This window comes from Scophthalmus maximus, chromosome 9 (assembly GCF_022379125.1).
Source record: "Scophthalmus maximus strain ysfricsl-2021 chromosome 9, ASM2237912v1, whole genome shotgun sequence".
Taxonomy (NCBI): Eukaryota; Metazoa; Chordata; class Actinopteri; order Pleuronectiformes; family Scophthalmidae; genus Scophthalmus; species Scophthalmus maximus.
This window is the reverse complement of record NC_061523.1, coordinates 22,106,649-22,132,500: the sequence shown is the minus strand read 5'-3', so window position 1 is coordinate 22,132,500 and position 25,852 is coordinate 22,106,649. Positions and strand designations below refer to the sequence as shown.

Below are 25,852 nucleotides of genomic sequence, written 5' to 3'. Positions count from 1 at the left end.
TGACCAAAAAAAATAAACAATAAAGACAATATATTCAATTTCTGTGAATAAGTTCTTCTAAATATTACACACTAGCTTTAAATAGCTGATGTTTTTTGTCAATCGTCCTAATTCTGCACTCCTTGTTCCCCCCAAATATCACTTCTGCAACTCAAATAATTTAACGGACTGCGATTGATCCGTCTGTCCACCGAAGAAAAGAAAGAAAAAAATCCTAAAGAGCGAGTAATAAAGGATTTGCCTGACGCTCTGCTCTAGCACTCGAACACCATGTGCTACTGACTGCTGGGTCTTGTACTCTGACCGAGATGAAAGCTGAAAACAAGCAAAATCTCAGGCCAATCCTCCTTCAGAGGAGGCAAAGAGACTTTGCACAACTGAGCCACAATGTCCGAATGATTAAAAAAATATATATATAATAACGGTGCATCATTTCTTTTAATGATGGAGGCCTGTGGCTACCGTGACGTAAAGAAATGGGACACACGGGTACCGCGGCAAAGCCACTACCTGACTATGTGATACTACTCTGTGGTGGCCCGTGGTAAACAAGACATCACGGCTATCATGGAAACCAAAGCTTTTAATTTCCCTGAGCATTCTTTCCGTGTGGTGAGATATGGTGAGGGCTCTGACATTTAGCGTTGGGACATGAAATACTGTTTACTGGACAGTGTGTAATTTAAATGACAGCACCCCCTCACAAAGCGTCAGAGGAAGTGAAACAGGGATTTTATGCACAGGCCACAAAATGACTTCATTTAAGAGTAAATTTTAAAAATGAACTTCCGCACTTTGGATTATAGTAGTACTTTTTTTTTCTCTAGTTGCAAAGCGAGCATTAACTGGGACCAATAAATACTTCTGATGCAATAAATACTTCAGATGCAGGGAGGAAACTAACAATGTTTTTTTTAATTAACAGAAATGTTTCAAACATACGTGGTTTGTCAAAACCAGCATCTAAATTGAATTGAATTCATAGCAGAGTTAAAATAAGAAAATTACTTAATTCATCCATTCGTAGCAACAGTTTTGTTCTGGTTTTACTTGTTCCTTGATGGTGAAAAGTGAATCTGTTTTGGGTTTTGACAACACAATAAATCTGAGGACAGGTGCAAGGAGAAGATCCCAAACATGGACAGCGTGATGTACATGCCTCGAACTGGGGATGTTTGTGGCAAAGATGATTCAGTGGTTTATAAGAGCAATTGAAGAACTCACACCAGGAAAGGATGATTGTGTTTTGTTCACCCCTTATCTCACTGATCCCACTTCTACCTAATGGAAATATTAAAGTCATGTCGTGGGACATCGGCTAATGGTGATTAATAAACACATTTCTTGAGCTGTTGCAACTTAAAGGATATTAAATTCAAAGAGAGTTTGAGGTTGGCAGTAAAAAGTAGTGTTCCCTGTGGGACGGTGAAAATTTTACGACTAAATAGAATGTTGAATTATGCTCGATAAAGGACAAACTACCTCATTTGAGTAATATCAGAAGTTGTTGTTCAAAATTAAAAGAAGCACGAGGAAAAATTATTTGAATCAATGGTTATGAAATCAAAATACTGTATTAGAGGTATAAGAAACATAAGGATTGAAATTTGGCAGTGTGGGAGCAAACAAGCAGCATTTTCATTGTTTTCTCTCTTTCTGTTCACAATTTAAATTGAATGCATCTGCAAATTATGCATCTGCAACAATAAATACCTTTAGCTTCGCTTCATGATCATGTGAATTGGCACACACTTGAAATGACTTCCCTGTTGGGTCAAACAACAGGTTAAAAAGGCAGTCGTTATTTTTATAGCCTTAATATAAAACGCTCATGTTTAATGTGATAAAGACTTGGCAGCAAGACGCGGAAACAGCAGGGATGTCCCCCAAACATTTCGACAAATTCCATGGATTAGAAATTTCCCCACCCTCTTCATCAACGTCAAAATCCTGTCGCATTCATTTGCTTTTACGTGACTCCTGGAGAAAACCTCGAAACTAAAACCTGACCCGCGAGTGACTGAGCAGCGGAGAAAAACTGACGACAGTGTCTGAGGTGACAAGGTGCAACATGCAGGTAGTTAGCACGCAGATCGTTTGTTATCTGGGATAACACCACTCCTACCACACCTACACTCTGGTGGGGAATCCCCACCAGAGTGTAGGTGCTGTTCAGTGAAACCCTGCATTCATTTCTGCTGAGTGTGACGTAACACACCCGCCACGCACTCCTACCTGCAGCCACACATGCTCCCGTCTATTTTTAATAATTTCGTAATGATAATCTCCCAGACGCACAAGAATTAAATCTTCCCTCATTGCGTTGGCTGTAATTTGCTAAAAAAACAAAACCAAAGAAAAAACTTTGTTTACAAAGTAACATGTCTGTCGTTTAACAGTGTGTGTGTGTGTGTGTGTGTGTGTATATATATATATATATATATATATATATAAATAAACAGTGTCTGCAGTGTCTCAGTAGACCTGTCATTTGGTAATGAATTCTGCCACAGCTAAGAAAGAAAAAAAAAGGCACAAAGTATGAGGACGTCAATGTTGCAGATACATTTGTGGTCATAAAACCTGCTCGCTGTGTCGAACAGAAAATAAAATGCCAACGAGGAAACGCTCAAGCTTGTCACTGACAACAAAAGTCTGGAGCATCAATAAAATTTTATTGAAGTTTTACCGAATTCTTTTTATGAGTTTATTGGTGTTATAAAACTCATGCTTTTTATTTTTTATTTGTAATGGGATGATAGTAGTTGATAAGAAGGTAATAAAGAAATATCATTTTAAACATTAGCTCTTCCAATGTGGATAAACTTTTTTTTTTTTTGGTTATCACCACCAGAGAGGGCACTGACTCACCCACTCACCTCCTCTTTGGGGTTTCACCATGCAGTTGATGAGGGAAAAATGCAACATGATTAATAGGAAAAAAAAAGCCCACTCACTTTTTGTCCACTATAAATTAGTTGACTGCAACAGGGCACCACAAGTCGCTGATAAACAGAACTATTGCACATCTTCAACAAGACACTTCAGTCAAGCTTTAACCATGGAGCATCACCTCAGAAACGCACTCTGGATGTTTGTTTTCGTCGGGTACCTTCAAGCGTATCCCTTAACCACTGCTGATAGAGGCAACAACCCCAAACTACCATGTGTCGCCTTCCAGAGAGACGACTTGGACTTTAAGAAAGAACTCGATGGTGTCTCATGCGTAAGTTATTTCACGATAAAGACAATGTACTTGATCGTCCAGCAAACATTTGGGCCTTTTAAATATTGCATTATGTTTGTCAATTTGGAAAACCAACCAGGATAAGGTGTTAAAATAAAATGGTGTAAAGTAAAAATGAATTGTAAACTAAAAGTCTTTTCCTTTCATTTCTTGCAGGCACAAAATGTGACTTTCCTGTCTCCAACAAACGTCTTGGTAAGTGAGGTGCAAGTGCTCATTCAAGGAAGTTGATGCTGCTTTTGCAGATTCCAGCAACCACGGCTGTCCTGACGTTGTTGTTTTGTCTAGAAAATCTCCGTAGCTGTGTTTACATTGTAACTTGCTTTTAACTTATGGGAGATGCTTCTCAAACAATGTTTTCCACATGATTAAGAGAAAATGAGTGAGCCCACGCCAGCTTAAATGAAAGGAGGCTGCCGCTCGACTTTTGGTTGATATGTTTTTCTGTCTTTGTCAGAATGTGAGCCTTGCTGAAGCCCTGAAGACCTTCATTGAAGAGCTTGAACGCGCCAATATCCACTGCGACGGAAATTTGACAATTAACCAATCTCTGGACGCATTGGAAGAACTATATCACCAAACACAGCACACTGTGAGTATTCTCAGTTTCGTATGACATAATAAATACTCTTTGCATCAATATATCCTCACTCAAAATACATGATCCAATACTAAAGCAACCTCTTCTCCTCAGGCCAACTCTACCGAATGCCAGTGGGAAAACAAGCCATTCGCGCACTTTGTGGAGGACATGACTTCTTTTGTTCAGCAAAGCGCCGTGAATTGTTCCAGCCCTGCCCCTACAAATGTTTCCTCTACTTTATACTTATCTAATTCATAACACACTAAAATGTGATGTTGTCTCTTCTCAGTTAAACAGTTGAGAAACACTGGAAGACATTCTCAAGTTAATTTATATATTTATTCTATAAAGCAAGTCAATTCATGTACCGCAACTATTTATACGACATTTGAAATTTTGCTAATAAAATTTGAACAATTACAACTGTGATTCATGATTTTTGTCCTTGCGTATATTAATGCTCCTGTGATCTGTGCTGCATCTTAAAACTAGAACCATCTCTGCCCAGAAGAGCATTTTAGCTCGGTGCGGACACACCTGAAGTGCGATGTCATGTGACCACACTCATATACTGGGCATGTGCATGATGGTGTAAAAAAGGAAGCAGATTTGTCTACTCCAAAGAGTAGCAGTGATGATGTGAAGTAAGGGCAGCAGAGATTTCTTTTCATGGACCGACAGCAAAGTGGAATTTTTTCCTGACAGCAAGTGTAAACAGAGACCGACCAAGAACCAATCAGGAGGCAGATGCGGCATCGCTTTTAAAACAGGTGCGTGTTTCTGCCGGTCCAGACACTTTTCACACTAATACAATGTTAGCAGAGATCTTCGTTTTAAGGGGCCTCTAAAAACAGAGATTTCACACATCGGACAAAAGAAAACACTTCTTACAACTTTACCAAATTGTTATTTTACAAGGCGATTCCTTTCAACGATGAGCTTTTTTGTCCAGAATAACATTCTGGTGGATTTCAATAGGCACAGCTACCGCACCTTTTTTTCCCCAAAATAAAACCTGGGACCACCGACACGAGAAAATACGGACCGTGTGTAGCGACGTGGAAAGATAACCAGTATGTGAGAAATGGTCTCAAACTGCTTTCGGTGAGTTTTCTAGACAATATGGAATCTTTACTTCAGCTCCAATACACAACTTCCTCCAAGCGAGACTGGACGAACTTCCGTGTCCGAGCTGCTCCAGTCTGTTGCACTGAGAAAAAACGGCACTGGAAGTCTAGAGCAGCGATCACGTGCTGACAAGAATGAACTAAAAATTGTCCCGGCATGAGATGAGACACGAGCAGCCGAGGGATTCTGAAGCAGACCGACCTTGTGAGAATGTATCTGGGTGATTTAAAGGATTTCATGTTATATCAAGCCACATCTGGACATGTTCAGGTATATCTTTGTTTTCAGTGATGCTATTTGCTATGATCAAACGTGTCACTGCAATACGGACACAATGCAACCAGTCATTTTGAATGATTCCTTTTGATTTTTAATTAATATTAACATACATTTCTACCATTATGATTATTGTATAATTTCTGCTGTGAAGAAGAAGAAACTGCTTCTGTGGCTGTTTACAAAAATGTTAAAACAGCAACAACAACAAAAAAAACTATAAAATTGTATTTCATGATAACACCTTTCCCTCATGGTGCAAACAGAGAGCAAGAAAAACCCTCTACACCAAACTGAGGACAGCCAACCTAGTTTCACAAGAGCTTGAAGGTAAAATGCTGTGCTACAATAGGCCAAGTGGAGGGATTTTACCATGTTGTAGTAGCACTGTGAAGAAGAAAAACAATTCCAATATTTAAAAGGAAAAACAACGCTGTATTGGGAGCTGTAGAACTAATTCAGCCCACCCTTTCCACCCCACAGCTACAGTATATAAATGCAGCACAGAGGGTGAGTAAACCAACACAACACTGCCACTACACAACTTGCTTATCACACTGACGAGCCTTCGAGCTGAATATGGATCACTTTATGGGGATTCCCTTTTGGTTTCTCACTTTCTTATGTTGTCTTCAAGCAACCCCCTTACCCTTGGTGGACGCCAATATCTGCCTCATGCGGAACAGTGTCACTTGTGTATGTCATTTGGGAAATTTTGTCCTCACTTTTGTTAAGTTTCCGCCATTTGCTAATACAAGACTAACGTTTTGTTCTGTCTTTACAGCCACCAGATTCAAAATTCTACGCTCCAACAGATGTGACGGTATGGATTTATTTTCTATTGCATTTAAAGTTCTTGAAAATACAGCAATGCATTGCCTAAAAAAAAGTGACTACAAGAGCAATGAAATATGGTATTATGTATTTTCTGGACCAAATATGATACTTGACGATAGGACTAATCTTTTTACAGAGCAAAAAGTCATGTTGGGTTCTCCCCCGGCATCAAAGACGCTCAAGCGTCAGGGTTTTAGTTCGGCTTTTACAAACCACATGTTAAGGCTCTCTAGTACAGGAAATGAGCTTGTCGGGTGTTGTCATGACAGCTTCTATTTGCTAACAGTCCAGGCAGTAAATGAAAGCTGAGACATCTTTCTCTCTCTCCGACACACAGATGGAATGCATCGACACCGCACTGGACTGCGTTATGAGAGAACTTAATGGAACCGTCACGGAGGAATGCCACGACCCCTATGGACGCATTTACCCGGCTGTCGAATTCTTGGAAGTTACAATCCAATACCGGGAGGAAGGCCATGTAAGTATATCTCCAAATTGTGATTTCCCCCCAAAAATAAATAAATAAGGTTACAACAGGACATTTTGTTGAATGGACTAAACTGACTGATCGTCTCCGCCCCGTAGGCACCGACAGCCTCCAGTGAGTGTGAATGTGAGAAATGGTCTCAAACTGCTTTCGGCAAGTTTCTAGACAATATGGAATCTTTACTTCAGCTCCACTACACAACTTCCTCCAAGTGAGACTGGACAAACTTCCGTGTCCGAGCTTCTCCAGTCGGTTGCACTGAGAAAAAACGCCTCTGGAAGTCTAGAGCAGCGATCACGTGCTGACAAGAATGAACTATAATTCGTCCCGGCATGAGATGAGACAAGCAGCCAAGGGATTCTGAAGCAGACCAACCTTGTGACAATGTATCTGGGTGGTGTAAAGGATTTCATGTTAAATCAAGCCACATCTGCACGTGTTCAGGTATATCTCTGTTTTTGGTGATGCTATTTGCTATGATTCAATGAACGTTAAATTTCAAACGAGAATGTAATCTCTTTTATAGCTCTGACTTTCTATTTATGTAATTATTGATTATTTAATATGCTGTATGTTGGTGCTGTAAGCGTGAATGTATAACTTAATAAATGTTGTCTTAAAGAGTTTGTGTCTTGCCGTCAACATAAAAAAAAGGAATTGTTTTAAAAGGACCAAAAATAATTATGGAACCTGGAAGGTTTAGTTCTTATAGCCGTCATCAAATCAGAGTGCACATCCAGATCATGTTTTTGATTAACTAACCCAAAAGGTATAGAAAACAAAATAAAAATCTGATTGCATCAGAGCTAGATTTGACTTCAGCAGTGATGCAATTAATGTCGGAGAGGAATAGATGTGAGCCTCTGTAGGAAGCCGAACTTCCTCAATGTTAAAGGCAAATTAACTAGTCTAGCTTCCACATGTAGGTTGAAAATTAGGTCATGGTAATGTCACTGTTGAGTCATTTAAGAAAAAAAAAAAATTATGTATGGGCTTTGTGGTAAAGGAAGGTTGACATAACGACGCAGCTGTAGAAGAAAAAAAGTTCCAGGTCCATTTATTTCTATTTTAAACATCACCAGGAATATTTTTTAATAACTTAATAGGGAAAAACTCCTCTTTCCTGTATGACAAAATACAACAGCCAGTATTCTACAATGACTAGACATTCGTGATCCTTTTCTGATCTGGAGAATAATATCCCCAGGCCAGTGTGTAATGAAATGATCTACCACTCTGAGGTTAGGTTTAGTTTGAGTTTTGTTAACTAAAACTACTTGGTTAAGGTTATAGGTTTTATGCAACAGATTTTTTCTCTTTGTTCATTCTGTGGCTCCTTGAATCGTACGTGCTTTCTTGCCAGTGTGCACTGTACCTGTAGCGATGGGGGCTTTGAATTTGCCATCTTTCTGATTGGCTGCTTCTCTATAGCAATGGTTGACAAGGCTCATGGAGTATTTAGACCCGACATTGACATTGGGCGATAGGTAGGGAAGCACAATGTCATGGGGGGTTCTTTTATGTTTCCAATTTTTTCATCATTCCATTAATTAAATAGCCTAAATGTTCTATTTACTTTTTTGTCTTGATTTTCAAGGAAAAACATCAATTATAAAAGTGCATTACTGAACATTTTGTTTGCCTGACTAACACGTGTTGACAGCCTCTAAGATGGCAGTTTTAGTTGATTTCACTCTGTGGTCTGTTTCAGCCTATTTGGTTAGAAGACACGTTAGTGCTGCAACTCGTCTCCCTTGTTAGCTGCTCAAATGGGGCGAAGAGAGAGATAAGTTTTACGATTAACACCCGCTGGTTTGCGGCGAATGTCGTGGGCAGATCAAAAGCTATTTTTGCGTCACTCTCCGACATTTTCAATGCTTCCACACTCGCCGACATGTTGCACCGCACTCCATTCCATGCTGGCAGCTTTTTGATCACGTCATTAAAAATGATTCCGTCTTTTCACTTGGCCGAACATTCGATGCATCCCAACGAGAGGCGTGGTACATCCGGGACAGGTTGTTGGCGTATCACAGAGGTGACATATAAACAACCATTGATGCTCATATTCACACCTACGGACCAATCTTGAGTCTTCCGAATATGCTAAGATGCTCGTCTCTGACATATTTCTCTGTAGATCATCGCAGACAAAAATGGCAGAGAAGTCACCAGTGAGGATCTGGATCCGGTCATGATTTACGAGAATCCAGTAAATATTTCGCAACCTCCTGCACAGCACCACAGCAAAGGTACTAAGAGCTCAGGCCTCAAATGTTTTCACTGTTCAACCACATCAAGAGAGTTGCATATCCTGTTTATCTCTTAACCTACTAGTATCACCTCAGTGACATGTGCACCAAAAAAAAAGGGGGCGGATATTTTATGTCTGTTTTGGGGCATTAGATTAGTACATTGAACATGTTTCAGTCATATATCCGAGATATTACTCATAACAAGGACTTGACTCGCCTATGTAAAAGCTACATAAACGTAATATATATATATATATATATATATATATAAAAACAATAATGTAATTTAGTCTTCAGATTAAATATAATACTGAGGAAGCATTTAATTACACAGTACATACAGAATTAGCCTAGATGATAATACCAAAATGCTATGATTGATTCAATTTCATTAGAAAAGACTTGATTATCTAAATACCCCCCCCACTGAAAAACAACCACAGGAATTTACAACAAAACATTTACCAAACGAAGAAGAGAAGGAAACAGGAAGGAGAGCAGTTTACGAGCTGCACCTTACACAACCTGGTTTTGTAGCATCGAGCAAAACACTACTTTGTCCGGGTGATGCCTTAAATATTTTCCCTCTGCATCATAATTTAAAAACGGAGGTTGGGACACATGCATCGTCTCCTCAATTGAATCATAAACCAAAGTTATCAGGGTTGTAGTGAAATAATTTGCATTGAACCCTTTTATTACCCTGCAGTTCCAACGTAAAATTATAAATATGCAAGATGCTATTAGGGTTTTCTGCAATGCATTACACTTAAAGGTCACAATCTGCACTGCACATGATATCAAAGTAATAAGATATTAAGTTTGAAACCTGGAGTTGTACGTACAACTGAAAGGCTTGATCCTTGGACACGAGTTCCCTGCATGCACTGGAAAATTCCTCTTACAGTGCAGGGAAAACCAGTAGGAAATAGACGCAGCACTCCCATTCACAAGACTGCTCGGCACTTGAAGAGACAATTTACTGCTGACTTATCATACACAGGAAACCCAAGCATTTCCTGTATGTGTACATGTAAGAGTGGAAAGAGGCAATTCAACGCTTTGCATCGACATGGGGTCGTTGTATATCCGCTGTGGTCACTTCACATAAGCCGAAACATGGGGAATCGGCACTTCTTGATCAACGATCTGCTGCTAAATTTAGGCTTATGTCATCATCCACCGGCCAATTATGGTGATCAACAGCTAGTCATTTAAAAGTGGCCTTTCAGCAATACAACAGTATTAACCTGATGAGGCTTGTTTAGAAGTTGATGGTTAAGAAGCTGCACAGTAGCTTGCAGGCTGTGCGTTACATCGTAGACACAGTCTCGGTGTGTGTTGTTGCGCACATTCTGGTGGGGGGGGGGCTGTTATTTGACTATCATGAATAGTCATGGTCTCAGAATTCCTCATTGAGGGATAGAGAGTGGATGGTTTCCAGCCCCATTTCAGTGGGCTGTTTAACATTGTTTTTTTTGGTAAACAATGTTAAACAAAATATTAGGCAGAGCAGATTCTTTTTATGACTTATGATTTTGTGACTGGAGGGGTTCTTTAACTTTAGTTAAACCAAACTCTGGTCTTTTATGTGACTTAACATGTCATACTTCAGAGCCTCTCAATTAACATGAAGCTAAAAAGTAGGATGGTCATGGTCACTTTTATTTCACACAGTAGCAAATATAATGCACCATAAACAGTGTGTGTATATATATATATACACACACACATTAGCCTGATTAAGGCCCGTTCAGACGTGCAACACAAGTTGTTTGCTTGAATGTTTATTTTATACAAACGTATAACTATATGTATTTCTCTTTTGGAAATCAGAACTGCTTTTTAAACAGGGATTGGTTTGAATCCCTTTGGAAACAACAACAAAAAATTATTTTCGTTTGCATGCATGGTGAAGTCCCATGATGACAAGTGCTTCTTGTAAACTAAAACATAGTTTGAACAGTTTGAACACAACTGTAGCTATTTTCCAGACCTCAATTACTGAATTCACCAACCGAAGGCTTGACCAGCCAAAGACCAAAGCCCTGCTGCAGCAGGTACGCCCGCAGCACACGCTTTGCCTCCTGGTAGGCCTTCGCCATCCCCTTCAGTGACAAAATGACAACAGAAGTAAGCTGATTACAATTAATCCTTGCTTAGAACTTTTCCATAGCCAATAAATGACATCTTCAACAATTTAATTTCAAATGAGAAACGATCTAGGAAAGATACAGGGGGAAAAAACGTGTGGAGACTCAAGATAACGAAGAAAATGTGAATAACACCTAATACAGCGTGTGTTGAGAGTGTTACTTTTGGAAAAGATGTGGGGAGGAGCTGTTGGGGTTACCTTGGCCTCTCTGTAGGAGGTTGCGGCCAGCAGGTCCGGCCTCTGGGCTTCCTTGGCCACCATTTTGAAGCGGTGCAGCATCGCTGCTTTGCACAGTCGGCTTGCCAGCGCAGAGCCACTCTTAAAGGGAGATCTACAACAGCAGAGCCAGAGTATAGAATCAGCCGTGATGTAATCCCCAACAAAAAAAAACAGAGCTGACGGACATGGGGACCTTGTAAATGAGCACAGGATCTGGCTGCATCGCTGTCCGGCACCACTGCATCTGTCAGCTCAGTCAGTGCGTCTCATGAAGGGCTGTTTTCCCTGCTCCCAGTATTTTCAAATGCCAAGTCACATTGCAATTTGCATACAATGCAAATCTGTATGTTCACACAGTTATACCCAGGTGAGTTTATACTATATGCCACAGTGCTGCACAAATGTCAACGGGCCATTGACATAAATATATCTGTAGTAAAAACATTATAATAGCAATTATTTTAGAGGAAAAGGAAAGAGAGTGAAAAAAAAAAAGTCACAAATTCTGTCTGTTTTCCAACTGAATGCTTGAAGACTTCTAACTAGTTTCCAGTGTGCATTAATAACTGTAAAACTAGTAATAAATGCTGTTAAATCTAACTCCAGGCTGCCTCGCTTCAACCTGGAAAATAACTGTATCAACTAAATCATTCATTTGTAATTAATTATGCTGTGATTGATGAAAAACTCTCAAATCTTTGACCTAACTCGAAGTAGCTGCTGAACAAACGTGACCGGCAGCTTAAATGCAAACATACGGCGGTCACACAACGACACCCCCACTGCCTATCCAGTCATCCTCACTCCTCTATGGTCTTGCCCTGCAGACCGTCCACGACCTCCAGGGAGCTGTCTCCTTCGCTCCAGTTGATGCCGTGGGTCAACTGGCCACCGTCTGCGCTGTTTGTGGCCACAGAAGACACCAGGCTGATGCGAGGCCTGATCATGCAGTAGTACACGGGCAGTTGAGAGGTGATCCCTTCCGCACGCTGGCTCACCGACATCTCCATGCCGCGGGTGTCACTGCAGCAAGAATCACCTGAAAGGATTATTTCAGCAAATAGGGTTACACTTCTTTCTACAACCTGAGGTTTTGACGACATTTACCCTCAATGCATCTCGGATCATTTTGGAGAAATAGAGGGGTTCTCTTTTAGCAGACGTAATGTACAGTTAGTCAGGAAAGGAGGCGTTTAAAAACTCAAATAATGTCAGGAACATGTGAATGTAAGACCGCCCAAAAATGTGTCAGTAATTTGGTGCCATTTTTAAAGTCTGTCTTAATCTGATATACAAAGTGTCACCTTAGGTGGGACGTATCAGTGTACTTCCCTTTAAGAGCGGTCGCAACGCCTGTGTGCTCCTCCCTCTAAAACCAGATGAGACACAAGCAAATTAAAACAAATCGCCTCTTTCTCTAGAGGGGCACTCTTTGTTGTTGTTGATGAATATACTCGACTGACCGGGCCACGAGTCGTAGCGCAGCCAGGTAGCACATCTCCTAAGGTGTATTTTGCCCGAGTTTCAAATTATTCGCTTTTATGCGCTGGGTCATTTATCCGCCAGAGTCGGGAAGTTAGTGTCAACTCGCATCTTTGCATTAACTTTGAATGTTATCTCATCGTGCAAATAAATAATGGCTTCGTGTTTGGTGTGAATGAACTATTAGTGAACATCAAGTTTTTTTAGATTTTACGGGGGGGGGGGGTTAATGGGTTAATTGAACAATTGTGTTTACAGCCTCATGCTCACTTATAGTAACTGAATTAAATGTGTTTACAAAAAAGGTGTTCCGACCTGTTCATACACATCGAATGCGACTAACTCTGGAGTTTCCCTCTCTCACGAGCAAATGTGGGTCATGTAGTCATTATGATTATGAAAAGAGGAGAGGGGACAGTCACATGGAGAGGAAAAAAACCAAATCAAACATGATTGTCGTTTTTATAACCCAACTTGGAAACTTGAGTAGGACATTTTCACAACTGTTTGAATGATCTTTAAATTGTCTTTTAGATCATTTCAATGTTGGGGAATCTGTTGGTTTGTCTGGTCTTTTTTTTTTTAAACAGATGACGTCATGCATTGTAACCTTGGACTGATTCTGATGTTGAATTTGCTTCTCTCTGAATTTAATAACGATGATTGTCTCTACATTCTCTGCGCAAGAAAAACCTTGATGTTCTGTTGAAGCGATGACTTGCCTACGAGGATGCTATCCACATAGATGGGCTCGATGAAGTGACTGAGCAAGGCTCCCTGGTATCCAAGCACCTGCCATTGAGAAATCTTGTCTGTGGCGGACATGCTGACCGCCCTTGACGCAGACTGATCGTAGGCCGACGAGAAAACCGAGAACACCTTTAAAAGAAATACAATGATCTGTAATTCATGCCGACGGCCAAATTAGAAACCATGCAGATGAGAGGATTTCAACGTTTCGATACCTTGCCTTCCACTGACAGGTGCAGGCTCATCTCGTTGTTGACTTGCCAAGCCGAAATGGAGAGGGGGTTCAGGTTCCTGAGAATTAAAGCACACAATCTTTAAATTTCTACAAATAAGGCTAATATCGGTCGGGCTCCACAAAATAGGGTGAATAAAAAAAAACAAAATATTCGGTTGCCATGACTTTTTCCTTACTGGGGACTAAAAAATAATCTCCAGTGACTAATGAGTAAAAATCAGCGAGAACCTCAGATGAATAAAGCCGATAATCAAAAACACTCACAGCCTGGACGGGATCTGAGCGGCGCCCTTTGGCAGTTGATTGACATAAAGGTGAAGGGTGATGCTGCCCTTCAGGCTGAGGAAGCTGCTGCTGCCGTCGCTGCTCTGCTGGAAGATCGACTTCTCTGTCAGATTGGCAGTTTTGCTGTAGAACATCAGCAGGTGCCGGTACAGAAACCTGGCGACGCAGCATGAGAAGAATGGCTCATGTATGACGTCACGTCTGGATTATATCGCTCATGTGCTGTAGAAAAGTGTCTACAGGTGCAGAGCGGAGCTACACAACAAATAAATCACCTCAGCTGCAGAGGTGTCAGTCATGTATAAACTACTTTCAAAATGGCAAAATTCACACGCTTCAAATATGAAATACCGACTGCACTAAAACCAAATTATGGAATTTGACCCACTATATTCTTTGAAATTGTAGTTATGGTGTGATACTTGGTGTGGAATTAAAAACCTTTTAAATCCAGTCGGAAGAAAAGAAGCTTTGTCAAATCATACCAGTGGATAACTTTGACATGTTACCTTAGATGTGTGAAATTAAAGGAATTTTCTACATTCATTTTTGTGGATATATACCTTATATAAATATGTGTGTGTGTGTGTGTGTGTGTGTGTGTGTGTGTGTGTGTGTGTGTGTATGTATATATGTATATATATATATATAGTCATTTGCTGTATAGATTGTAAAACCCCTTGAGGCAATTGCAATTTGACTTGATTAAAATGAAGTGTGCAGGTCTCCACTGCCAACAGGCAATAACCTGTTAATAACCACCAAAACCACACATGACATAAACAGGACAACAACAAAAAGTTCTGAAAGGAAACTGCAGTGTGCATGTGATATCCGAGCATCGTGGGCCTGCTCGACACAACAGTAAGCTCGCCCACTCTGATAGACGAGAAGCTGTAGGCTACTGTGGTCTACCAGTGTGTTTACTTACACGTACCCCACTCACATATTAGAAAAATTGAATTTCTAATCCCTGATCTTCAAATGATTAACAACACCTCATATGGAAGAAAATTACCTTCACTTGCATCATACAATAATGGGGCAGAACATGAGACAAAAAAAACATCTAATGTCCAACACCGGGGTTAAGTTTGCAGCTAACCTCATGAGAGATCTGCGTGCGGTCACAACTGCGTGCGAGTCGAGCACAGTCCGTCCACTCGACTCCGCTGAGCAACTCTCTTTGATGTTGAAGTTCCCCGTGCCGAGGGCGACCACCTCACATCCACTTGCTAGTGGAGGGAGAAAAGAGAGTGAGGACAGTGGTCTACCATATATACACATTACTCTGCTAGTGGCCACACTAGCTACGTACACTGTTAAACAGACTGGGTGACCTCAAGTTTATTTTATGTTTTTGTTCTTACAGTACTGTCAAGCAGAGGTTTTTGAGCAGACCTTATCAAGCAAGAAACAAGTGTTGCTCCTTCTATAGTGTTATATAATGTTTGCACAACACAGTTCCCCCAAGTACGTGAATAGCGAGCTATGGTTGCATGGCAGCTGAGGAACTGGCACTCTGCAATAATGAGGGTGGCTCAAATTCAGATTCGACCGAGCAATCAAGGGTAATAAAGAACAATTTGTCTTACCAGCCAACCTTTGTAGAATATGATCATCTAACTTTTAATCTGTGGGAAAAAAAAATTTGGTGGGAGCGCTCACTTACAAGTCTGAAGGATGAACGCTGCTGTGGTGCCTGCCTGTGCATAGAACTCTAGGTGGTTGTTCATCAGTTTAAAGAGCTGATTCCTGACGGCATGGAGAATCTGGAGGTTACCGAAATTCTTCCTTTCTAAACAGCAAAAAAAAAAGAAAAAAAAAAGGATAAAGATAAAAAATATAAAATCAACTGATAGACACCTTGAATGACAAAGGTATGTAGAGAGATATGTATATTCTGCTGTGGTATGTGTTTACACTGCATTTCCTGCATCATTTGCCTTATGTGAATGTCAACAACTTGACCTATTGTCAGTGTTTCAGTGACAGAGCAGTAAGCGATCAGAACGTGAGGTTGCGATGGATGACGTTTGTTAGTCCTTCAGTCGTGTGTCTTAGCAAAAAGTGTGAAACAGTGAAGTGCAACATGCCTCAGTGTTTCTCATTAAAAAGACCTGAACTCTTGCTGTTGGGGTGTATTGTACTAGCCTGGAACAGAGACAAATCTGAGAGCTCATTTAATTTCCTCTGCCAGACTACGTCTAGTTACCCCCATCCGTTTGAAAGTGATTTCCAGCCAGCAGAAATCTTGGGAAATGGGCGGGGTTTTTTGGCGTGACGGGGAGAGAAGCAACTTTTGTAAACAGTCAGGATGGCTGCCGCTGATGAACGAGCATTTGACTAAAAGTACCCATTTTTTTCCCTAATTTCTCCCACAAAAACGGCAATGCTTGTTCACAGACATTGTGGAATCACCATCATCGTCTTCTCTCCTCCAAATCTGACGACCATCACATTGATTCGTGGCTCTCACTGGTTCATCTGTCCAATTAGCGTCTAGAGGCATTTTGGTCTGCGTCCGTTTGCAGCGCCTCTTGGAAATGCATTTGAGTATTAAATCTGGCTACGCCAGGATAGCGTACTACTGCCATGTCACAAATGAGGCATTGTGAAAGAATCATATGAATCAAGTGTTACCACGATTGACTCTGCAGGGATAGACTTCAGAGATGGACGGCCCCTCTTTCACTGGTAGGGGCGGAGGAGCGTCTATGGAAAGATGAGTTAAGGAAATGAATGAAAGAATGTGTTAGCTTATAGAATTCGACTCAGTCCGTGTGTAGCTGTTGTAAAAATGTTGCCCTTTTATTATTACTCAGCTTTGGACACAAACCTGATGCCTCGGGGAGAACAGACGTCGGACCTTCCAACGTGGGCAGCAGGTCCTGCAAAGCCAGCTCTGCCGCCTTCTGCCTAGCATCCTTTTTGGTTATGCCCATGCCAGTCTTGTACTCAACTCCGTCAATCACCGCACAAAAGGCAAAATAGAGCCGTGTGACGTTGCCTGAAAAAAAGAGAAGGGAAAATAGTTGAGAAATCGATCGAAGACGAATCCTTAGTTCTGGCTGTGGAGTGAAGTGTTTTTCGATCAGAAGGCGTCAAAAAAATTCAAAGATTGATTGGTTATCAAGGTTTGGTTGTCAGTAGTAGGAGTATTTCTAAAATTATTATTCTGCTAGAGTAGAAATTATTAGTCAGTTATTTGATTGGTTAAATCAAAACGTAAAGTTTCAGGTAATAAAACTGAAACATATTCGCGTTCTAGCTTCTCACTCTAAGAATGTTTGAGGTGCTTTTCAATACTGTATGACTTTCTACAGACAAAATTATTGGTCAAATCGTCACGAGCATAATTGACAAATTCATCAAAAAGTTTTAAAAAATTAGGTGTAGTTCTAAAACAGCTGAATTACTGTGATATAATTGCATCAGGAATCTCAGAACCCGGATTCAAAATTGAACACAGGCTAAATACACATGAATGTTTTGTATAGCTGCTGATAGAGCTTAGAGGTTACACTGCTGACTTTGGTACAGGAGGTCGGGGTTCAATTCCAGGTCATCCCAGCCTTACCTGTGGTCACCGTTTCCTTCATTTCCAGGTGGAACTGCAGAATCTGGGCGAGCTGATGGAGCAAGGACACGGCGTGGGTCTCACCTCGCTTGTATTTGTCAATCACCCATTTAGGTGACATCTTTGGCTTCCCAGCAGGTGCTTAGTCGGGGAAAGAAGAAAAAAAAGACACGCATATAGAGTTCTCCATTTGAGCTATAGTGAAAAAAGAAAAACCTAAATGTTAAATTCCCTGCAAGAGAAAGAAACCCAGGCACACAAGGGCGGTGATTTAATAAAGTGTCACCGGTGACTGATGTTGCTGATGATGATGATGATGATGATGATGATGATGATTCCTGCGGGATTCAAGAAAAATCACATTTGAAACTCACCAGGTGTCAGTGCATTGTTCACTTGTTGGCAAAAGACATCTTTGCCTTGACCATGCGAGATCGACGGAGCAGACGGAGGTCTGTACGCCTCCGTCAGTCCTGGCTTCACGGGCAAATCCTTCATGAGCATTTGGGCAAAACTGGCTCCTCTGGAACATTGAAACATCTTCGAAGGCCTTCAAGATTACTGAAAACATGGAATGAAATTTAACACTGGTTTCAATAAATAATAAAGAGTAGATGGCTGAATTGACCAATTGAAAAAAGATTTGATTCAAATATTTAACACAAGGTCAAATACTGTACTTGCAATAACAGTACTGGGGATTTGATTTTGCTATAATGAGAGAAAACTTTTTCCTAGTGTATGTCATTGGGTTTTTAAGGTTTTTCAATACAAGGCATATATATACACACACTCTAAGTAATGTCTTAAGATTTTGAAGGGTCCTTAAGAAAGTTCAATGGTGACCAACTTTAAGATGGTTCAACTAGACGTAACCAGCAGTAAGGTAAGGTTAGCAATGTTTATTTGATACACCTAGCTAAAACCATACAACCAACAACAATCCTGTTACTAATCCTCCCTTGATTTTTAAGACACAGAGACGTCCAGACGGGGCCACAGACTGGGTGAAAGGGATAAAAGAAGCACGCCGTTGTTGTGCCAAAAAGTGATCATCTGCCAAAAAGTAATTTTATCTGGATCAAACTCTCATAACGGGCACATGACACAACTTTATGTCCGTAGTAATATCAAAGATATATGTCTTTATTGACACCGCATGATCACAATTGTGGCCTAAGTGTTTGCCATTTATAGCGTCATCAGGAAATGTGATCCTATTGTTTTTAAGGTTTGTATGTCTACTATTACAACACTGTAATTGATTGATTGATTGAAATGTTTTTTTCGAATATGTAAATTAAATTAGCATTATATATGGCGATGGGTAGTGTATAAAATAAGGAAATGATTGCTTTTCTATCCATATGAAATGATCCTTATGACTGCATATTTTTTAACCTGCTCAGTCACAACCCATACAGTTTTTCACCTGTTGAAACACCTTTACATGGTCCATGATACAATCCATAAAACACAGTGTATGACCTGCCAAAAAGGATGGAAATCAGTTTCTGGCGGACGATCCCTTTATGGCAACACCCCGTTCCGGTTACACTGCACCAGGGACAGTCCGGAGGCCGACAACGGGTGCAAGAGAACACTGAAGACGAGTCGGGGGAGACAGGGCATCGCACTCAAGTGCAATCTGGGCACCGCCCCACTGGCAAAGCAGGTGGTGGAGATTTAAACACTGATCTGATGATCAGTGGTTGCCTCTCTGGAATCTCAGTGACGGCCATCATAGCGACTGAGAACTTTTAAAGGGATGGTTCAGAAATTTTGAAGTGTGGTTGTATGAGTTACTTATGCATAGTTAACATGGGACCTTGTGGAGATGGTGATCAGCGATGTCATTTAACGGAGTTTGGAGGAGAAGTGGAAGTAGCGTAAGTCTCAGTCCCACTGTTGCAGAGGGGACCACTGAAAATGGGATTTTTCGCAAAATTTTTAAACGTTATCCTAACCCTACAATTGAATGGATATTTTCTTTTTAGGTAATCATTCAAAAATGTGGCGAAAAAGACATTTTTCGGTACTTCAACTTCCCCTCCAAACTCCGTTAAATGGTCACATGTTAACTATGCATAAGTAACTCGTACAACCCCACTTCAAAATCACTGAACTGTCCCTTTAATTCCTGCGTAGACGCGAAGATTGGCCGTAGATTTGCAGTTGACATGGCCGACGCGGTTGACTAATCACTTCCGGACTCTTCACCCTTCAACTCGCACGCGTTGGCGGACTCGATCCCTCGTTGTTCAAATGTAGTACTAGTTAGCTCGGGGTTACCGCACGAGGGAGTTGCTATGATGCCTAATGCCTTCCAATAAAAGTATAAGTATATAAACTACTCGATGTAAAGTTAACTTTAAACGTTGTCGAACTCTGGTTGGTGCCACCGGGTTTAGGATGTCGACGTTTTGTAGCTTAATTACCTATGAAAACGCCTTTTTTGGGGGGGAAAATCCCGTTTAAATTAATAATTTTCCTTCTAATTCACAGTCAAATGTTGTTGTTTATTTACTTTAATTACATTTTAAACCAAAAGAAAGACCCCAAAAATCGTTTTATCCGCGCCAACGTTACTCACCCGATCCCCCGGAAGCTTCTAGAACGTGGGCGTGTCCAACGCAGGTGTTGTTGACGTCGTTGGCGCCCGTCGTTTGATTGACGGCGAGCGGAGATCGTTTATAAAACACGACGGACCACGCGGTCCCGAAATCCCTCGCCAGTCGCCAGGCAAACAACAACAACAAAAAAACTACATTACTTTTCTTCTGAACTGTAACTCATACCCCTTCAGTTTATTGACTTTGGGCAAGATCCCCAGTTTAGCTAACACCTTGAAATTATATAGTTTATAGCAGGATTATAATAACAAAAATAATAATATAATAAATGTATTTATATAGCACCTTTCAGAAGTAGCTTCACAAAGTGCTTTCACAAAAACATGCAAATCTCAGACAATTAAAATCAGCATTCCAACAATAATACGGTTTTCAGGTCACATCTGTATAAAAATATTTGTTTTAAGTCACTATTTATAGTGACTTAAAAGAAGGCAAAGACTCCTCAGGCAGGCTGTTCCAGAGTCGAGGGGCCCTGATGGAGAAAGCTTAAGTGTTGTTCTTGTATATTTAGAAGAAAAAACAAAAACCATAAAACTGCTAAGAAACACTGTCAAATGACTCAGACAGTGAACGTGTGTAAGGGGCTTCCTCCTTTCTGCTGACATGACAATAATTATTCAGCTTCCTCCTCCTCCTCTCAGTTTGATTCTGATGACGACTGAAGCTCCCACTCCTTACTTTCGCTATCTGCAAACTTGTCATGCGTCCTCGCCAAGTCAAAAAAAGACCTTGTAATTGTCCTTTAGGTGCCTGAATGAGTTGGAATTTCCCCCTTCATCCATTTTTGTGTGGCTTATTTTGTCACCACAAACTGGTAGCTTTTAGGGGGTTTCACACTCTTTCACTTGTTTTTTTGCAAAGACTTGGATGATGATAAAATAAGAAAAGCAGGGCCACAGGACACGTGGCCCCTAATATTTGATACGATATCCACTATATCGAAAACGAACACTGTGAACAGCTTGTGATAATCGCATCACGTTATAACTTCGATATTATTATTATTATTATTATTATTATTATTATTATTATTATTAGTACTACTTCGTAAATGAACAGCAGTGTTTGCAGCCTGGACGTGAAGATGTGAAACAGGAACCGCATCATTGGTCCTGACCAACTGCCCCACTTAGCCATTGAGGATACATTATGATGTATTCATGCATTTGCAGCGTTAAAGTTATATTTTATCTTTAAACTTGTTACCTACTTATACATACATACATATATATGTGGTTTGAGTCATTTCTATGCATTCTGTGTCATGAGAATTCACATTGAGGAAATCAATTAGTACCTTCACAAATCCAATGTATACATCCCATATATTCCCCCTGATAAAATGTGTTCTCCTGTGACATTTTCCCCATTCTTTATTTTTTCACTGCATGTCGGTATCATACCCTGGTGAGCAAATGCATGGGAAGGGGCAGAGTTTCCTTTCGTGTTTCTATACCTGCAGAGGGAAGGGAAGGTGGTTGCTTATGTAGCCTGAGCCATCATATATCATTTTATTTATTTATTTTTTTGAGTCAGATCGCAACACACATTCCACTCACGTGTCTGACTAGCAAGTATGAAAGTATCAAACTATTCTTTCACCCCATGTAGATAACTGCTGGACCTTCCAGCCCAATTGCAGTCTTACTAATAATAAGGAGTAGGTTTAATGCGGTTGGTGTGAGGCGGCAGCTGCCAGTGTGGTACAGGGGCTTGACATGGCCCGGGTGCCGGCACCTGACCGAGTTGAAACTGAAGGGGCACATGTTTCAGTGTTTTGGAACGCCTTGAAGCACCGGTGATCACTGATCACCACAGCTAAAAAGTGAAATGGAACAAGCAGCCCACAGCAGTGAGCGGCGACGGCCACCACAGGAACAAATGGTTTTACACGCCCACAGACTGTTCGGGGACAGGGTTTGAATTGACTTCTCTAATCAGTCACACTTGAAAAAGGGAAAGGACACGAGTCTGAAATGAGTTCGCTTGCTCCGTCCTCCTGTGGATTTTCCCATAAGCGGCGAAGGCGAAGGGAAAAAGATGAGTCACTCGCTCGACCGTGAGGCCCCGTGTTTTTTTTACGACGCCCCGGTTTTCCCATTCACGAAGCCTGAAAGAGAAATTGTTTATTATAATCCTGTTGTTAGTTTATGTTTTAAATGTTAAAATGTAGTTCAGGGCATTTTAGCTGGTAATAATACATAGAAAAAAGATGATAGCGATACATGTAAATTGAGAAATATTCATGTTTCCAAGGCACAATCCTCGTGTGCATAAATGATGAACGTGTAATTGATCAAGAGATAAAGACCTCGTTTGTCTGCTGCGTTCGTTCAGCACGGAAAAAATTTAGAACAGCCTCGATCGGAAGCGAAACCCTCAACCCTGGAAATATTTGTGTGTTATTAATATCCCCATGCACGGCTGCACCGTCTCACCAACTTGGAAAAGCTAAAAGCCTAACAGGCGGTGGAATTCCCCCCCAACTGAGTGTTATTTTCAGGACACCACTATCACTATCAATCAGAGAGAGAGTTTTTTACCGCTGTGATTTTACTTTTACCTGAACATTTATCTTCATTGGCACCAGGTGAGAGCGTGGTATGCAAGAGGTCACGGCACACAGGCTCTGATGTGAATTTGGAGACACAAACCACTTGCACATGCACGATGAATATGTAAATTGTCTTACCTCGCTTCCGCCTACGACAACAATCGTGATCAGAAGACCAATTAGAGGCTTTTTATAGACTGACATTTGACACACCGTTTGAACTTTTGAGGCTACCAAAGACATTTACATTCGAATATAATAGAAATAAAGCATGACACCTGTGGATACTTTTGCAGTTTAAGGTTACTTGCAACAACTGCAACTGTCGCCCCCCCCCTTTTGTACCAGTAGAGGGCAGTGCAAGATTGGAGATGAAAGAGTCTGTGGCAGAAGTTGAGGGTTGCTCAACATGAAATACAATGTGGCCTGGCGATGATATTGATGAGTTAATCAGTCCTCGGGGTTGCGTCAGTGACTTTGTTATTCACCTCATTGAAGGCCGCCACATACTACAAATGTGTAGGCCCCTTGTTTTTCTCTGTGACTAAAATCCGGGAAAAAAAAGGTGGAAAAAAACTCCAAAATAAAGTTGTTTTGAGTCGCAAAGAAAGAAACGCGCGGAAAGGCTGAAACTGTTCAAACGTGTTTTTCAAAGCAATTCAAATGATAAATTAACAGTTGTTTTGTCAATACGCAGCTCCGCGGGTGCAGCAAACATTGAAGACTTCATGATTTCTGATGAGCAATGAACCCCCCAGAAAAAAAGTACAGCTCTCAGGGCTTTACCGCGTGATATACGAAGCACTTCTATAGCAAGTGTGACGCACACATAATGGCGCTGTAGAGAGCTCCACTAAACGCTTTACTGTGCCCCCCAGACCATGAGAAACCAGAGCCCCGTGCCCCATGGCTAACGCATGCTTGCCCTGACAGCCTTCCGCCATTGATAAATAACAGCAGCTCCTCTTCGGCCTGCTGGTGCAGTCGCTTTCAGCTGCAGCTCTCCAATGCGTCTCCACAGCCAAGATTGAATCTTCCCCATTCATTAGACTAAGTGGATGAGGCTCTCTAATAGGGGCTCCCTTCCCCTCAATAATTGCCGTTGATTGGCGTAAATTAGACCCTAGTTGCCAGACGAGTGATTCTCGACGACGATAATCCGATTCCCAACTCAAACTAATAGGATTTTAACTCTGGCTTTGGCCTAATGTCCGTCTGCAAACCCTGGCTGTGGCCCTATGCCCCATCTAGCCGACGTCCTCTGGATCATATCTGGGCCAGGCCAAGCTAAAGGCTAAATCCATAGTGGTGTGTGGATTGTGCAGGGTTAGGGCGCCGGGTCAGCGCTGTCCTTCGCGCCCCCCCCCCATGCTCCCAGTGACTCATCCTGTGCATGACATTCTTGGCATCAATTGGTCATTCATGTGTGTCACTTACATCATCAGGGGAACATGCGTGTGAATGAGACGGGAGTCTGGTGGTGGGGGGGACAGAGCGGATGTCTTCAGTTAACATATATAGCTCCAGTTCAGGCCCGGGCACTGACTGATAAGACTGATGAGAGCTCCGATTTTCGGGAGACAGTCTGGACGAGAATCAAACTCGGCCAACGGATATTTCCATCCCAGAGGCCCACGTTCTGGACGCAGCGTTGTCCTGCGGCTGCATACACAGTTTGACATCAACGATGGCGACTACTTTGGCTCAACTCTGTTTCGACATAATAAAAAGCGGACTCACATCACATTACCAGCAATATAATGGCTCTAAATGTTTCGGGGCAGACAGTCTATTAATTATGTATGTTTTCCAAAAACCGTTTGCAGCGTTCTCACACGAGTTCAGGATCACGAGGAGGAGATTCATAAATTGCACCGGGGGCCCCCGTTATTGCTCCACTGAAAAAAAAAAAAGAGAAATGCAAAATGTAGCGCCACTTGCGTATGACATTAATTATGATGAATTCAAGTCGTTACCATTTAAGAACGGACAAATGGTGCCGCGCGGTTGTCCCGTTTTTTTGGTCCCTTCGTAGTTTGAAGTGATGTCATATTGGGAAGAGAAAACCAATCAGGAAACACCGTCCAATCTCAATAACAGCCTGGCACCTTGTACGCTCCTTCCCGACAACGCGGAGAGGAGAACACTGAATGTTCTTTTGTCATTCAGTTGATAAGGGGACGATGCTTCTACTAAGGCCCGAGGTCTAATGAATCTCCACTCCATTACCGCTGAATCGGACAGATTGCTCTCCAGGAGAAATGAATTGAGTTTTTTGTATTTGTGAGATCATTCTCCCTCCATTAACTGCTCTTTATCCCGTCTCTTCATCACAGGCAAATCAGGTTAGGCAGCCATGATTAGCTGGGGTGGCCTCCCTTTTTAAAAGGTAATTGGGTTTGGCGGCTCAGCTGATAGTGCCATTAGGACCAATAAAGGCTGGGCTTGGCTCATCGACTGAAACAGATTCTTCAGCAGCAGATGGCAGATGGAGGGAGAGGGCTCTGATGCATTGAGGCTGAAAACAAAGTTTGTGTAACCAAAGTAGTTCGGGGGCATCCTCTCTATATTACCCCCCCCCCTCCCCATCACCTAACCAGCTGTATTTTCAAGTGGTGACATTTTTTGAAAAGGGAGGCGTTGATGACTTTTAATATGCCGAACACTGATTGCAAAACGATTTGGCCGTTAGAATGTGGCATTTTTTAATTTGGAGAGTTAATCATTCACACGGAAATGTTTTTAATGGCGTACTCGGGGCTATGATGTCACCAAGGACCGGTGGAGCTAATGCTTCCTGGGAAAATCCGTTCCCCTCACATAAATGTTGTGTAATTCCTGTTGTCCATCATAGTCATTGGAATGTAGAAATTATATATATATATATATATATATATAATTTTTAGAGAGATCTTTAAAAAAACAGGGGTCTATACATCCTAACCTGTTGGCGTGTTGAAGGATTCATCGGCGGCTGACGAAGACCACAGATGTCGCGCGAGGACGCACGAGTGCGACCAGCAATCGATCCGCCCCGACTGTATCGTCTCCTGTCATCTGGACTCACAAGGAAAGGTGAACTCGCCGATTTCCGAGAATTTCCCCGCGAAGCCGCAGATAACCTTACTGCGTCTGGGGCT

The 25,852-nt window shown here is 41.5% G+C and overlaps 2 protein-coding genes across 3 annotated transcripts in view; both read right to left on the bottom strand.

Annotated features, from left to right (window-relative positions):
- bbs12 (Bardet-Biedl syndrome 12) overlaps positions 1-10,460 on the bottom strand; it is a 32,524-nt gene extending 22,064 nt beyond the window's left edge. Inside the window, exon 1 of the mRNA XM_035650543.2 lies at positions 9,662-10,460. The gene's annotated coding sequence lies outside the window, so the exon portion shown is untranslated. The remainder of the gene's footprint in view (positions 1-9,661) is intronic.
- Positions 10,461-10,590: 130 nt separating this feature from the next.
- Positions 10,591-20,250, bottom strand: adad1 (adenosine deaminase domain containing 1 (testis-specific)). 2 transcript variants are annotated; one of them, XM_047334510.1, is made up of 13 exons: positions 20,116-20,250; positions 17,897-18,083; positions 17,523-17,663; positions 16,782-16,952; positions 16,586-16,657; positions 15,615-15,740; positions 15,048-15,177; positions 13,922-14,098; positions 13,638-13,713; positions 13,395-13,551; positions 11,995-12,229; positions 11,170-11,302; positions 10,591-10,924 (listed from the first exon to the last, which is right to left on the bottom strand). In XM_047334510.1, exons 2-13 carry the CDS (start codon positions 18,060-18,062, stop codon positions 10,814-10,816), a joined length of 1,695 nt encoding a protein of 564 aa, XP_047190466.1. In that variant the 5' UTR covers positions 18,063-18,083; positions 20,116-20,250; the 3' UTR covers positions 10,591-10,813. The 2 variants fall into 2 exon arrangements, 1 of the variants encoding a protein (XP_047190466.1); XR_004796113.2 differs by lacking the exon at positions 10,591-10,924 and adding an exon at positions 11,384-11,507 and having other exon boundaries at positions 11,166-11,302.
- Positions 20,251-25,852: the final 5,602 nt, after the last annotated feature.